The sequence below is a fragment of the Protopterus annectens genome, chromosome 16.part0, assembly GCF_019279795.1.
Source record: "Protopterus annectens isolate FY-2018-M chromosome 16.part0, PAN1.0, whole genome shotgun sequence".
Taxonomy (NCBI): Eukaryota; Metazoa; Chordata; order Ceratodontiformes; family Protopteridae; genus Protopterus; species Protopterus annectens.
The window spans coordinates 40,514,374-40,531,546 of NC_056750.1; the positions used below are offsets into that span (position 1 = coordinate 40,514,374).

At 42.0% G+C, this 17,173-nt stretch overlaps 1 protein-coding gene across 1 annotated transcript in view; it reads left to right on the forward strand.

Annotated features, from left to right (window-relative positions):
• RAPGEF1 (Rap guanine nucleotide exchange factor 1) overlaps window positions 1–17,173 on the forward strand; it is a 2,911,094-nt gene that overhangs the window by 2,316,307 nt on the left and 577,614 nt on the right. Inside the window, exon 17 of the mRNA XM_044058589.1 lies at window positions 13,039–13,123. Within this exon, the coding sequence (XP_043914524.1) occupies window positions 13,039–13,123 (85 nt within the window). The remainder of the gene's footprint in view (window positions 1–13,038; window positions 13,124–17,173) is intronic.

Below are 17,173 nucleotides of genomic sequence, written 5' to 3' on the forward strand. Positions count from 1 at the left end.
CTGCACTGCCCTTTGGCTTATCTACTGCGCCCAGGGTCTTCACAAAATGCCTGGCACCAGTGATTGTATTTTGCAGACAAAGAGGAATTCAAATATATCCTTACTTGGACGACTGCCTTATACAAGCAGAAAACAAGGACATTCTACTACAGCATTTGGCATTTGTAAAAAGATGGTTAATTTGCCTAGGGTACACAGTAAACGAAAAGAAATCAAAACAAGTACCCTCACAAGAGATAATATTCCTGGGTGCAAGCTTAAATACAATTGCCCAGATGGCTTATCTCACGCCATACAAAGGCAACTGACTACTTACTTCAAAATGTTGGCAACAAAGACCCAGTTATCTGCAAGAAAAATTCTGCAGGCTTTGGGCTTCATGGCATCCAGCATTCTACTAATTCCATTTGCCAGACTGCATATGAGGAAACTTCAGTGGTACCTAAAAAGTGTTTGGACTCAACATTGCCAAAACCTGGAAACATTAATTACCCTCATTCCTTGCCTGCAACAGGAGTTTCAGTGGTGGGCACAGGCCTGTCACCTCAACAAAGGACAGCCTTTCACTCTACCCATGCCAGGCAGTCAATAATAACAGGCACATCAGATTATGCCTGGGGGGCCCACATGGCAGGAAAATGTATTCAGGGCACATGGCCCACAAGTCAAATGCATCTACATAATCAAAAAGAGCTGCTAGCTGTTCAGAATGCCCTGACAACTTTCAAGGATCTACTTCTTCCAGGACAACTACTGATAAGGATGGACAATACTGCAGTCATGTGGTACATAAACAAGCAGGGAGGCACACATTCCTACCCCCTCTGTGGACAAGCCATGACTTTGTGGGACACAGCATTGACTTATCAAGTACATCTGCAAGCACAATTCCTACCAGGAAAGAAAAATACTCTGGCAGACGAACTAAGCAGAAACCTCACGGATCCCCACGAGTGGAAACTGGATCCACAAGTCTTCAGCATAACAAAGGAATGTGGATGCCCAGACATAGATCTGTTTGCCTCCCCTCACAACAGCCAACTACGGAGATTCTGCCCAAGGACTTATCACAAGCAAGCATGGAAAGTGGATGCCCTATCCTTCAGTTGGAAAAGCCTAACAGTATATGCCTTTCCTCCTCTGCCGCTCCTTCCCAAGGTACTCCTAAAGGTCAGACGAGAAGCCAAAAATGATACTGATTGCCCCAGACTGGCCATGCCAGCACTGGTACCCAATCTTAAAAAGCTTGTCTCTCAGGGCCCTGCCTGGACATTGCCTCTAATTCCTCACTTACTGACCCAGCGAAACAATCAGATTCTGCACAGCCAGCTCAGCACCCTAAATCTGGCAGCATGGCGGATAAGGTAGCCATTCAAAACACACCTCTCTCTAAAACAGTGATGGATGTTATTTTGGAGGCCAGGAGGCCCAGTACCAGAAAATCTTATGCAGAAAAATGGAAAAGATTCTGTGCTTGGAACCAGGCACAAGGTATTGACACGTGTGTACCTAATATTCCTCAGATTTTACAATACCTAACTGAGATGCTGGACAAAGGCCTATCTTTTTCATCAATTAAAATTCATGCCTCTGCCATTTCAGCTCATTACAGTACGGAACCACCTATTGTTTGTCATCCATTGCTAAGGCAGTACCTCAGAGGGGTCAAAAACATAAGACCTCCAAGGAGAGCCCCAATATCTGCTTGGGACCTCAATTATGTCTTGGAAAAACTCACACTGCTGCCTTTGAGCCAGCCAATACAGCTGATATAAAGTTCTTAGGTTCATAGGTTCATACTAGGCTATCTGCCCTAGGGCATTTATAAGCCTAGCCACAGTGTGTGTGGCTTTCACCACCCCTTAGGATGAGAATACTATACCCATTAGTTTGCTGTGCCTCTGTCCAGCAGTGATACAGAGATGATTCCCGGGGTAAACCTACGATCTCCCATCCACTATCTTGGAAAACAGCTCTGCTCCTAGCAATAACCTCTGCAAGATGAGTCTCAGAGTTACAGGCACTCATGGCTGTGGAACCTTTCATCATTTTCCATCCAGACAGGGTATCTCTAAGGACAAACCCAACATTTATGCCTAAGGTAGTGTCCAGTGTGGCCCTTAACCAAACCTTTAATTTGCCTACCTTTTATCCCAACCCACAGAATAAGGGTGAGAGACTCCTGCATTCTTTGGACATACACAGACAACTATGCTTCTACTTGGACAGAACTAAAGCTTTCAGAAAGACTGAGCAACTCTTAGTGGCATATGCTGCAGGATCTCAAGGGAAGGCTATCTCAAAATAGACTTTATCAAAATGGATAGGCCACTGCATTCATTTCTGCTACACACAAAATGGCAAATCAGTGCCCAAGGGCATTAGACCTCATTCAACCAGGGCAGCAGCCACTTCAGCAGCCTTTCTCAGAGGAGTACCAACCAAAGACATTTTAGAGGTTGCAACTTGGAGTTCAGTGCACACTTTTACCAAGCACTACCATTTACCTCTCTACTCTAAATCCAGAGCAGGCTTTGCCACTGCAGTCCTGCATGGCCTTATAGCCTCTCCTAATCCTATTTAGGCCCAGCCACCCAACCTCAGCTGTGGGATTCAACCCAAGAGTAATGACTGCAACAGTGAAACACGAAGAACATAGTACAGTTGTGTACCTACCATAAATGTAGATGTTCGAGTGTATTCACTGTTGCAGTCCAGGTTACCCACACACCATTCCCCTTTCTTTGCTGGGACTTATCTGTACTTCTCTATCCTATACAACCTATGTGGTGTATTTGCTTGTAGATGAAGGAAATGTTTATTTTACTGCATGCATACTTACTGGCATAATTTTTAGCCTACCTGTTTGGGGGCACCTGACATCTGGGGCAAGAAAAACTGAAGAAAATGGCGTCGGCTGCATCTTTTATACCCCTGGCGCACTGATGTCAGGGAAGAGGCAACAGCAACCAACGCCGGACCTAGACTTTGGAATTCAGGCCGACTGCGGGTAGCCTGCCAGCAGGATAACCCGAGTAACTCGAACATCTACATTTATGGTAGGTACACAACTGTACTTTTTAAGCACTCTGGGTATTGCTTTGACTCAGCCGGTACAACAATATGACTGTTTCCCCTGTCTGTGTAGATAGCAGGTGCATACACAAATGAATGTTCCCTTTCTATGGCTTCTGGCCCAGCTAAATTAAGTAGAATAAATGCCTTTGTATAGTCATATTTATCAGAAAATGTGGCCTGTATGGAAATGACATACTCTCACTCAAACACTCTCCAGTTCTCAGCAATATTACTGTCAAACACAAGTGCTCAGGGTTTTCAAAATCCATCTGCGATTCCCACAAGTTATGTACAAACACACTGAAAGTATGGTCCTTGTAATTATGTATGAGCAAACTGTTCCATTAGCTTGTAATAACATTCAGATGCACAATAAACTCTTCAAAAATACTGTACTTTGAGATATATGCTCTTTAATAGCTGTATTCTATGAAATATGCCCTGTAATGGCTGTACTCTGTGAAAATCCGCGGTAGTGGTGCTGCGCTAGTGTTGTTGCCTCACAGAAAGACGCTGTCCGGTTCGATTCTCAGCTACAGCGTCTTCTGCGTGGCGACATGCGTGAATGGGCGTACCTTCGTTGAAGGTTGTGCGTCAGGGCTGGTAACTCGGCACGTAAAAATCAACTACCAATCATTAGCGGACTGGAGTTCGAAAGCCGAAAGACACAACAACAATGGCTGTACTCTGTGAAATAACTTTACTATAACACTGCACAAACATGTGAACATGATGTTCATTGTGTTAACCTGCTGCAGTCATCACACTTGGGTTATCCTGCCGTCAGGCGGTCCCGCAGTTGGCCTGAATTCCAAAGTCTTGGTCCGGCGTCGGTTGCTGTCACTTCTTCCCTGACGTCAGTGCGCCAGGGGTATATAAGAGGCATCCGACGCCATTTTCTTCAGTCTTTCTTGCCGCGCGGTGCCCGAAGCAGAAGCAGTTTGCAAGTGCCGGTCGGCTGACACCTGAGATTTTCGAATCGAGTTTCAGTCCGAAGTCTTCAAAGCTAAGTACCCTGTTGGGGAACCTTTTCTTGCCTCAGTCCGATGTCAGAAAAAGTTAACAATTGCATTTTTTGTGGGTAGCAAATACCTCATAAGGACTTTCATTCTTATTGCATACCTTGCCTAGGCCCAGACCATGACTTCACTGGTTGTCGGTTTTGTGCTAGGTTCAATAAGCGAACTATAAAGCGACGCTTTGATTTCGCACAACACTACTTCGGTAGGAAATTTAATTACACTATGCCGTCGGAGCAACTGACTACCAGCGTGCATAAAAAACGCAGAGATAAAGACAGGCAGACTAGATCCAAGCCAAACTCCGAGGCCTCGGCTGGGCCGGTTGCCGGTTCTCCAGTTTTCAGTGAGGCGCCAACGCATCCCCTGGCTGCCGCAGAATTGGAACCCCAGACCACTTTGGATTCTCTAGCAGAGAGTTCTAGGCCGACGCAGCCATTTTCTTTAGGCCCTACTGACGACATTGCAGAAGGAGAAGCCGGTGCTGTAGAAACACCTTCGGTTTCAGAAGGTGTCTTCAGACCGACTACTCTCACCATAAAATCTTATGCTAAGCTTAAGACTCCTCTAAAAAGACTGCACTTAAGTCTCCAGTTCTAGGCCCCATGCCTAAGAAACAGATGCTTAAAATGGCTGAAGATTTGATTTCTTTAATCAGGGGTTCCCAACCCCCCCCCCCCGACAAAAGGCCTAGACAAGAGGAGGATTATGCCTCCTCTGATCAAGTGTCTATTTCCTCTGGGGAGCAGGATTACTCCTTTCCCCCTTATGAAGATTCTGATGCTGAAGATTCCATTCCCTCAGCTTCTCCCCCTGAAGACTATTCCTTTGGGGAAACCTTACATACCATGAGGGAACATTTCCACTGGGATGGTCAGGACTACTCCGACTCAAAGAAAAGGCTCCGAGAGTTTCTTTTACTCCCCCAGCACAGACCACTTGCTATCCCCCCAGTTTTAGACATTGTGGATGATGTTTACTTAGAATCTAGTCTAAATCCAGATTCTCTGCCTCCTGCTCCAGCCAAACCAGATAGATACTATAGAGTGCCTGACTCACACAAATTCCTTTACAAAAGCCCTGTTGCTGATCCAGAGACAATCTCCCTGGGTCCCAAAGGGGCTAAGGCTTCTATGGCTAAAAATCCTGTACCCTCTGAAAGGGACTCCAGAGCACTAGATAGATGGGGGAAGAAGGTTTACACCTCAGCTACTCTAGCTATGAGAGCACTAAATTGTCAATTTTACATGCTTAAATACCAGCAATTCCTAATGTCTCAAATAAAACAAAAGATGAACACGCACCCTCAACAGTCTGAATTCAAGGAAATGCAGGATCTGTTGTATGCAGCTGAACAGGTGGGCAAACATACTTTACAATGTGGATTTGATTCCTATGGAAGCTTCCTGTAGAGCAGCTGTTACTGGGTCTGTTATACGTAGGCATGCTTGGTTATAGGAATAAACTCTGCCTGATCATGTTAAAGCAAAGTTACTAGATGCACCCTTACAGTAGGATGTCTTATTTGGGGTTAAAGCAGAAGAGGTTTTAAAGAAAATGGAGGATAAGGCAAAATCTATGCAGACGGTCAAAGATTTCTTACAGGTACAGCCCCCACGCTTCAGCAGAAATTGGCCAACAAAAAAATTGGTCCTTTCCAGCTTCTGACAGACCACAGAGGGGGTAAATACAGGCGCCCAAAGGGCAGAGGGCAAGCACAAATCCCTTACATACCTCGACAATGGGGCACTGCAACACAGAAGGGAGGAGAAGACAGGTCCCAAACTACTAGAAGGCAAACACAATGACTTAAACCTCAAACTGCCAAGCAAAACTCTCTTGACAACTCCCTTGGGAGGAAAATTAGCACTTTTTGCAGACAACTGGCGCATCGTCACAAAGGACAAATGGGTCCTAGACATTGTCTCACAAGGATACAGATTCCTTTTCCACACCTTGCCAAGGATAAAAGGAATGCCAAACCTGCCACAAATCAATGGGCAGAGGCACAAAAGCAAATTACAGCTCTCATGGACACGAGAGCCATTCAACTGGTACCTACACAGGAGCAAGGCCAAGGATTTTACTCAAGGCTCTTTCTAGTCCACAGAAAGGACAATGCTTGGAGACCCATTCTGGACCTTTCAATTCTAAACACCTTCTTGCAAGTACCCCAATTCAAGATGCTACCACTACAGCAGCTTCTTCCCATGTTGGGCAAGAAAGCTTGGCTAGTAACGTTGGACCTCAAGGAGGCATACCTGCATGTCCCTATCAGACAAAATTGCAGAAGATACCTCCGTTTCATTGCAGGTTCAACCCATTACCAATTCTCTGCACTGCCCTTTGGCTTATCTACTGCACCCAGGGTCTTCACAAAATGCCTGGCACCAGTAATTGCATACTGCAGACGAAGAGGAATTCAAATATACCCATACCTGGACGACTGCCTCATCCGAGCAGAAAGCAAGGACATTCTATTACAACATCTGGCTTTTGTAAAACACCTTCTAAGTTGCCTAGGGTACACAGTAAACAAAAAGAAATCAAAACTAGTGCCCTCACAAAATATGACATTCCTGGGTGCCAACTTGAATACAATGGCCCAGATGGCTTATCTGACGTCAGACAAACAACTACAACTAACTCAATACTTCAGAACGATGGCAACAAAGACCCAACTCCCTGCAAGAAAAATTCTGCAGGCCTTGGGCTTCATGGCATCTTGCATACTACTAATACCATTTGCAAAACTGCATATGAAGAAATTACAATGGTACCTAAAAAGCGTATGGACTCAACACAGCCACAGCTTGGAAACAATGATGCCTCTCATTACCTGCCTTCAACAGGAGTTTCTATGGTGGTCACAGGCATGTCACCTCATCAAGGGTCAGCCTTTCACCTTACCCCCAGCCAAGCAAGCTATGACAACAGATGCATCGGACTACGCCTGGGGGGCACACATGGCAGGACGGTGCATTCAAGGCATATGGACTGCAGATCAAAGGAATCTGCACATCAGTCAAAAAGAAATGCTAGCTGTACAGAATGCCCTGACAGCCTTAAAGGACCTCTTACATCCAGGACAGCTTACAATAAGGACAGACAACACCACAGTAATGTGGTACATAAACAAACAAGGGGGTACACACCCCTACCCTCGCCACGCCAGCACTGGTACCCACTATTAAGGAATATGGCCCAGGGCCCACCATGGATTTTACCACAAATTACTCATCTGCTCACACAGCAAGACAGTCAGATTCTACACAGCCAGCTCAAAACATTAAATTTGGCTGCATGGCAGATCACCTAAGCAACCAGCCAGCTCCTCTTTCACAAGCTGTTACGGATGTTATTCTGAAAGCCAGGAGGCCCAGCACCAGGAAAGCCTACTCAGACAAATGGAAAATGTTTTGCGCCTGGAACCAAGCTAAAGGCCAAAATACCCTTCAGCCGGACATACCTCAGATTCTGCAATATTTTACTGAGATGTTACACAAAGGGCTTTCCTTTTCATCTATTAAAATCCACGCCTCAGCTATTTCAGCTCACTACAACACGGATCCTCCCTTATTTTCACATCCATTTCTAACTCAGTTTCTCAGAGGGGCCAAAAACATTAGGCCTCCCAGGAGAGCATCATCACCAACTTGGGACCTCAGTTTTGTTCTGGAAAAACTTACGTTACCTCCTTTTGAACCAGCTTTCTCAGCTGACTTAAAGTTTATATCACAGAAGACTGCCCTACTGCTAGCAATTACTTCAGCCAGAAGAGTCTCAGAGCTTCAGGCACTTATGGCGGTAGAGCCTTTCCTCATTTTTCATCAAGACAGAGTTTCTCTATGAACTAACCCCTCTTTTATGCCTAAGGTGGTATCCAGTGTAGCTCTAAATCAAACCATCCATTTACCCACCTTCTTTCCAAATCCACAGAACAAAGGAGAAAGACTCCTGCATTCCTTGGACATTCACAGGCAGCTATGTTACTACTTGGATAAAACTATGGTTGTCAGAAAATCTGACCAGCTTTTTGTATCCTATGCTACAGCATCACAAGGAAAGGCTATCTCAAAACAGACCATTTCCAAATGGATAGGACATTGCATACGTTTTTGCTACACCCACCATGGAAAACCAGTTCCTGCTAGCATAAGGCCCCACTCTACCAGGGCAGCAGCTACATCTACAGCCTTCCTCAGGGGGGTGCCAACCAAGGATATTCTGGAAGCTGCAACTTGGAGTTCAGCACACACCTTGCAGGGCCTTCTAGCCTCCTCTAACCCTGTTTGACTCCACCTCCCATCCTTAGCTTTGGGATTCTACCCAAGTGTGATGACTGCAGCAGGGTAACACGATGAACATAGTACAGTGTTGTACCTACCATAAATGTAGATGTTCAAGTGTATACCCTGCTGCAGTCCAGGTTACCCCTCCCTCCATCCCCTCTGACCTAACTAAAACCTTTCAATACCTTAAAATCTGATACAACCTTTGTGGTGTATTTGCTTATAGGTGGAGGGATGTTTTGTTTGTGCTAAACTTTTATTATTGGTACTATCTACTTGACCACCTTTTGGGGGGGCACCTGACATCTGGGGCAAGAAAAACTGAAGAAAATGGTGTTGGATGCCTCTTATATACCCCTGGCGCACTGACGTCAGGGAAGAAGCGACAGCAACCGACGCCGGACCAAGCCTTTGGAATTCAGGTAGACTGCGGGACCACCTAACGACAGGATAACCCAAGTGTGATGACTGCAGCAGGGTATACACTTGAACATCTATATTTATGGTAGGTACAAAACTGTACTTTATACACTTCTGAGAACTCAAATATCTTTGCTTAATATGAAAAATACATGCTTTGCAAAAATGTGATAATTTCCCCTTCTTTTATTCGTTTTATGCAATTCAGACTTTATTTCAAACATTTTCTGTAGTAATTCAAATACTTTTATCAATATTATACATATCCGTTTATGCAAATATCATGTAGAAAGTTCTGTATGCCTCATTTCATATTTTACGAATAAGAAATAGTGCAGAGCAAGTTTTAGTATCTAAAATTAATTTCTGATGTGTTTTGCGAAGTATGCACATTTTAGGGATGATTCACTCTTGTATATTCCGCCAGTTCCAAGCAAAGTGCCCTAAGTCGTTTTAGCCATGCCGCCTGTAACTTCATGCCCTTTAGACATGCCACTTCTGATACTGTGTCTTGTCCTCTCTAACTTAGAAGACAAGCAGGTGGGTTATTTTGTTTAGATGGTTTAATACATAGAAACGCATCAGGATGGATAGCAGGATCATAAAATACGAATGAACTGGTTAACAGGCAGACCTTGTATACATACATGCTTGCATCTCAACAGTTTACTACAAAATGGCAGTCAGGCTCGCACACGCTCAGTATTTATACACTTGTGCAAGTCCTTGGATAGCTTCTTAAAGGTACATACAGACGCATTGATCTACAAAGGGGATTCAGATTTACCTCTACTTAGATGAATGCCTCATTCAGGCAACATATCTAGAAAAACTCAAAGCAGGTCTGCTTTGCATCCAACAAATACTGGCTTCAGTAGGATTCATCATCAGTACTCAAATGTCTCAGACCATCCCCACATACAAGATTGTGTTTCTGGGGGCTTTACTGGACTTGTCACTTCAGAAAGCTTTCCTTCCTCCAGACAAGGTTATCTTTCTGGCTGTGTACTTCAAAAAGCTCCTTATCAGGAACTACCTCCCTGACTGAGAGTACCTTAGAGCCTTGGGTTACATGGCCTCTTGCATCCCCCTGGCCAGACTACATCTGAGGAAGCTGCAGTGGTACCTCTGAAATGTGTAGTGCCAGCATTCTTAGTCCCTCATCTTCAGGGTAAAGCTTATTCCTTGTGTCAGGAAAGTGTTTGCCTGGTGGACCAGAGCATGCACCTCCAGTCTGGACCTTCCCTTCAGGTTCATCCCTCAGGGCCAAACTCTGACAACAGATGCCTCAAATATAGCCTGGGGAGCCCACTACAACTTCTAGACTCGGGGCAGATGGGACTCCCAGTTCAACAACAAAAAGATTAACCTAAAAGAAGTGATGGCAGCCCAAAAAGGCCTGATTGCCTTGAAAGGCGAATGGAAACCAGGAGTTCTTCTGGTAAAGACAAGACAATACCTTGGTTATGTGGTACTTAAACAAGCAGGGGGTGGATGCGCTCTTAACCGTCTTTGTCGCCTTGCCATGGAACACTGGGAAATGGCAAGCTCCCTAGGCTGGCACCTCATAGCACAGTACCTACCAGTCAACTGGTGGATCACCTCAGCAGGAGTCTGTCAGACCCTCACGAGTGGCAACTGCATCAGGATATTTTTCTTAGCATAGCCAAAGAATGGGGTGTGCCACAGATAGACCTTTTTGCCACCAAAGAAAATGCTCACTTGAAAAAAGTTTTGTCCCACTAGGACCAAAACGAGGTCAGCCTGGAAGACAAGTGCGTTCTCCTTCCCATGGACAGGTCTGTTCCTCTGTGCCTTTCTCCAAATAACCTTGCTTGCCAGGGTACTGCTGAAGATGCAGTGAAAAAGGACCAAGGGTCATTCTGATCGCCCCAGATTGGCCAAGGCAGCACTGGTATCCCCTATTGCTCAGCCTAACCAACAGGGAGCCATGTTTGCTGCCCCAGTTAGTGGACCTACTAGCACAGAACAAGGGCACCATCATACACTCCAACCTGAACGCACTCAAATTGATAGCTTGGGTGATGCCTTGATCCCATCGAGGGGGGCACCCCTTGACAAACAGGTCCTAGACATTGTTAAAGAAGCCAGGAGACCTAACACTTGGAAGTCTTACTCAGCCAATGGAAGAGATTCACTATATGGTGTAGACAAAAGGGACAAAGCCTTCTGCAAGTTCAGATGCCTCTGATCCTCTCATACTTATCAGGGTTTTTGTAAAGGACTATCTTATTAGTCTATAAAATCCACATTCAGCCCCTGAGGAAGCATCCCGTTTCCCTGTGGGATATCAGTTTCATTCTGGAGAAGATCACCCCTACCAACTTTCACACCATCTGCTTCTGCAGATATAAAATTCCTGACCTGAAAGACAGCTTTGATACCCAGCCATTCAGAACTCCAGTTGAACAATCCTCCCTCCATCCCCCTTCCTATGTTGTCACTTTCAGCTTATGGTGGCTGGGCAGACTTCACCTAAGACCCTGTCTGTTGAAATATTTTCTCTGCCTTCTGTGGTATTAGCATGTCCACCAACTGTGACATCTAAAATTTTCTTCACTCATTGCAGGGAATCACTTTTTAAGTCAGCAAAGTCTTTCTGAGGTAATTCAGTAGAGAGGAAGGAGTTATGAGTAGGGGAGGAGTCATCACCTTGGATCTACCTTTAGGTGCCAAGGTCAGATCTGATGACCCAAAGGTTAAACCAGATGAAAATGAGACAAGATTGATCTATCGGTATGCTAAGAACATAACTTTTGGGGTTTCCCCCTTTCTGATCATTGTATATTACCTGCTTGGTTGTCACTAATCAGTATGAGATCTGCTTTTCTGTTTTATACTTTGCTGTGCAGCTCACTGTAGCTGACAGTTTTCCACTGCTGTTTAACAGACTGATCATTGCTATGACTGTCTGCTAAATCTAAATGATATCTTCTGAGACCCAAATCTATAGTATGACACCATGGTATGCAGCTGAGAAGTGAAAAACAAAACATTCTGTAAGCTTGTCGTAACAGTCTATGATGCTTTTTCTCCTTCAAGTTTGTCTAAGTTTAAGCTGTTCAAAATGGTGTGCTTTTCTGCGTACATGCATATTTATTTATTTATTGACATTTGGTGACCAGGAAAGTCCAGCTGGGTCAGAGGCCCAATTTCAGAGGAGGCTCAGGAGAAAAGCTGCAGAGATTAACAAAGCACAATCATAAACTACAATAAAGAAGTACATTTTTTTTAAAAAGTAAGAACAATAAGATATTAAATAGAACATACTGTATATGGTGTAGCCATATATTAGTAGTACAAACTTACATACAGTCAAAATCAAGGTTTCCATGGTTTGCGTATAGGAGATAAGTCACATTTGTGAGTGTTTTGTAGAGATTAACGTCAGTGCAATCAGATTTGTTAAAATTAGCATGCAGCCAATAGAGTTTTTTGATATGTAGGTGATAGGGTAGATGTTTATCAAGGAGTTTAATTGTTGAGAGAAGTACATGAATATAGATGTAGTAGAAGAGACTGGGGTTAGATGAGAGAGAGGAATCAGTGTGAGAAAGTTAGATGAAGATGCGTTATAGGAATCATTATGGTGAGAAGTAAGGTAGGGGTGGATGAAAGAACCTAACCTAGATATAAGGCAGAATTTTTTGAAGAGGGTAAGTAGGAAGAAAGGGGGTTTTATGAAAGCAGGGGCAATTTTAAAGAGGTAGGACTTAGACTATAAGAAGGATACTAGGTCAGTTGGGTGTTGCATGGGAGCAAGAGCAGTTTTGGGAGCTGAGGGTAGTTGTCTTTAAGTAAGTTTAAAAACATCATTGTATACATAAATGCCTAAAGTGTTCATTAAGGTTTTAGAGACCGTGGGTAGCTTAATAATCTCCAGTTAGCACTAATTCTAGAGACACTGTATTTCATAATTCAGTTTTTTCTGCATCATTAGGTGGTGTCTGTATTCATTTTGTCCATGTAGTAAAATTGTTCGCTCTGTATTCATTTTTATATTGTTGTTTTAGTATGTTTTATCTAGCCGTTGCCTTGATTGTGCTTGAAAAGGGTCACTGCACCAGCCCACCCACCTAATACATAAATTGTAGTTTTAGAAGACATTTACACAGTTCACTGTAGGTTTTTTATTCTTTATATGAATTTTGCATGGCTCTGCTATTTAAAAAAATCATGTTTTTTGTTTTTCCTGTCTTCATTCGTAGATCTCATTTTGTACTGTGAGGCCTTCCTGATGACATACAGAACATTCATGACACCCGAAGAGCTCATCAAGAAGTTACAGTACAGATATCCTTTTTGCAGTTTGAGACTTTGAATTTTATTTCGTTTTTCAGCTATTTTATTGCAGCTATGTTAATTTTGGTGTTTATGCTTCTTGTCAACTATTTGTTGATATTTCTGTAGGACAATCAGCAATTTTAAAATGGCCCCTCAAGAGTTAAAGCAGTTCTTTCAGCTTATAGGATGACTATCTTTTCTTGGGGAATAGTGGACAGAGTGGATCATACGCTGGTGTTTGTACTCTTTTGTGGGCAGCCTCTGTTATTACTGCATTGTTGTATATTACAGTATATTACTTATGCCTGTTTTAGGGTGTCCATTGTATTACATTTGATACAGAATACAGTATAAAATCTGAGTTGTAGTAGGAGCCGTTGTATTCTGCAGTGCAGTCTTGCCTGTTTATACTTCCTGAGGAAATCCTTTATTTTACCCTGTTTTTGATACTGTGCCTGTTGACCATCATGCCTCTCCACCAAATGTTGAATCCATTTGTTCCCCATTACTGGGAGTTCCCAGCAACAGGGCAGGATTATTCGGAGGGGAGCCATCACATTGATAGTCAGAGGTTCTTTGTGCTATTTCTGACATCCAGCAAAGGGGACGCTTCTAGATAGGCCCTACCCTGCCCCTGGTGGCTGACACAGCCACTTGTGTCACAGTAGGTGTTCCTTCATCATCACTGTGCATGTGCATGCTCCCAACTCCATGTAGTGATGGCTGCTGTTATTTTCTTGGGAGTAACACCCCTTCCTCAGTTTTGGCCATTTTAGTGCCTTGCAGTTCTCCTCTTGTTTACTGGTGATTAGCTGACCAGAACTACTGCCCCCCCCCCCCCCCCCCACCAAAGAATACAAAAAATGTTCCTGCAGTATTGCACCCAGCTGTTCCAGTACCTGATGTGCTTCTCAGACTAGAGCTGTATGCAGGGCCTGGGCTTTTCCCAATCAGGTGTTTTCTTGTTCTGTTTTCAGCCATGAAATTGAATGGAATTCTCTAATTACACTTGTGCCTGTGAGGATCATTGGGCATTGTGTAACTATGTTGAGTTAGAGTCCACAAAAATGACTGCTGTAATCTTTTAATATTAAACTTGAAGGTAATTTTATAATTTATAGTAATTTATAAATGGCAGCTTATTTCAGAAAAAAGGGGACTTGTGTGTAGGCTGCTGCTGTTCACCTCTTGTTTTATGAAAGTACCTTTGTCTTTGCTTCACCTGGAAAGAAAATCTTAATGAGAGATTAAGCCAAATGTTGCTGTAGTGCCAGAGTTTTAAGTGTGTGTGTATGTATCTGTGTGTGTAAAGATTAAGCCAAATGTTGATGTAATGCCAGAGTTTTAAGTGTGTGTGTGTGTGTGTGTGTGTGTGTGTGTGTGTGTGTGTGTGTGTGTGTGTGTGTGTGTGTGTGAATGTGTGTATAGTTTAAGCCAAATGTTGCTGGAATGCCAAAGTTTTAAATTGTGTGTGTGCGTATGTATGTGTGTATAGATTAAGCCAAATGTTGCTGTAATGCCAGAGTTTTAAGTGTGTGTGTGTGTGTGTGTGTGTGTGTGTGTGTGTGTGTAGAGATTAATCCAAAAACGGACCAGCACAATGGTAATGCAGCTAAAATACATTTATTGTAGAAATCAATGGCTTGCAAACCGGTTTCGGCTGTGAAAAGCCTTCTTCAGTGCTAAAACAAAAATATTCAAAAGTTAAACAGCTCCAACATCCTGTACAATCACATTTATGATATCAAGAAACAAAATGATTTGAATGCCTTAGCAAAGCACGCGCAAAGTTGCCCAGGACATTCTTTTGTTCTAGAAATAGTTGAACCCAACATTAGGGGAGGAGATTACATCAATTTATTAGAACTCAAAGAATTAAAATGGATTTTTAGATTAAAAGGGCATTACCATCCAGGTTTGAACCTTTATGTTTCAATCAAACCACACTTAAATGCACGTAGGTAACAGGATTGAATTTGAAAATGTTTTGAACTTGTTTTAAAATGTTTCTATAGGTATTGATGAGATAATTTATTTATTTATTTATATATTGACACTTCTAGATAAATTTGACAAATGTGATTTGCCTTTGAAAAAGTGAAAGAATTTTTTACTTAATCTTTTACTTATTTTTTACTTATTTATCATTATATGCAACCATGCCTGTGCTATATAATTATTATATAGACTATAAACACCAGTTTAATATTTTTCAATTATGCTTTACTATTCAATCATCCTTTTCCCCCTTTTCTCCTCCTTTTCTTTCTTTCTTTCTTTCCCCTTCCCCGTCCCCTCCCCCCCCTCTTTTGATTCTTTTTATTCTTTTATTCTTTCATCTCTTTACTTTTCTCATTTTCATTTTCTTCCCTACTTTCTCAATTCCTTTCCTATTTGTTCTTTCATGGCTACACATCTTTGCACATATATAATATTAATTTTAATATTTACGTATAGTATAAACACATAAATCATTTACAAGTTTTTCAAACTAGTAAGCCTTATAAAGGAAACATAAGATATTAAAAAGAGTTCATATTTTTAAATAGTTATGATCAGAGCTCATTTAGTATGTTTCATCATGGTACATTATTATTCTAAATGTCAGTGTCTGATGTACATACTTATCAGTTTAAATGTATCTTATATGCTTTTACACTGAAGATTTTAATGTAGATTGCATATATGTGTTTATTTTAGTTTGTATTTTAAAGTATATATACATTGTAACATAATAACCAAATCCTGAAAACTGCCCTTATCATTCAGCTATAGTGAATGTTTAAGTATTGATCTTGTCTGTCTGATTTTTAACTTTCCAGTGGAAGTGCTTCTTGAAAAAGTCTTTGTAATGCTGTTTTTTAACTGCAGTATTTCCTAATCTTCTTAATTGTTTTATTGAATTATTGAGTGTGCATGATTGCTTGTTTAGATAATTAAGAGGTGATGAGTTTAGTATATAAAGTTGCTCACTTTGTAGAAAGTTTTTATGGTCTGAAGAAGCGTACAGGAAGGTACGCGAAAGCGCTTACCACCAATAAATCTTTTTGTTCTTAAAATTATACTAAGTCGTGTTGAGTCCGAAGTTTATATTTTACAGTAAGTTACTTTCTTTTTAACTACGGCCTCTCAGTTGCAGTGGATTTTGTCTTTATATATAGCTCCAACATCCTGGTATTATATAGGGAGACCCTTAAAGGCATATTACAGAAAAAATGATAGTTATTTGATTATATACACGTCATTAAAAATGACTAATAAATCTTGTCAATAGAAACATAATACCCAAATCACCAAAAATAACGTGTACATCAGAGATTATAAATAAGATTCTGCAATATGCATAAGTAAATAGGCTGGCATATTATTGCATTTCATTTAGTCCAGGTTTGAACAAAGCCCCTAACCTGGTTATCCACATAGTATCCATGTTATTAAGTTTATTATGCCATCCTGCTTTGAAATTCCTATGCATTTGTATTTTGTCTATAATGATAAATTTAAAAAGAGCAGTTGGATGATTAATGGTGTGTTTATAAAGGGCATTGGACAAACGGTGATTTCTAATGGCACTAAGGTGTTCACTAATTCTCAATTTGAATGGTCTGGACGTCTGACCAACATAAAAGGAGGAACAGGTACATGTAGCTAAATAAATGACCCAGTCCAAACTACAGTTCCCAAAAATGTTAATATTATATACCCGAGATGTGTTTTTGCTTGAAAATTCCTTTGTTTTAAGAATGTATTCACAGGCACTACAATACCCACAAGGGAAACATCCCACCAAAGGGTCACCAAATAAGGTGGTTTAAGCTGCTGTCGCTGGTGTATATCTCTTGTAGTGAGTTAAGCGAGAATGTATAGTGCGACCCCTACGGTATGAGAAGGCACATTTATCTGGTAAGATGTCATTCAAAAGTTCATGAGACTTAAGTATGTCCCAATGTCTGTTAATGATTTCCCTAAATCTGGATGTGTTGTTCCCGAAAGTGGTTACAAACCTAATCGGCTGTACAGAATTTATTGCTTTTTCATGCTTCAAATGTTGATATTTTA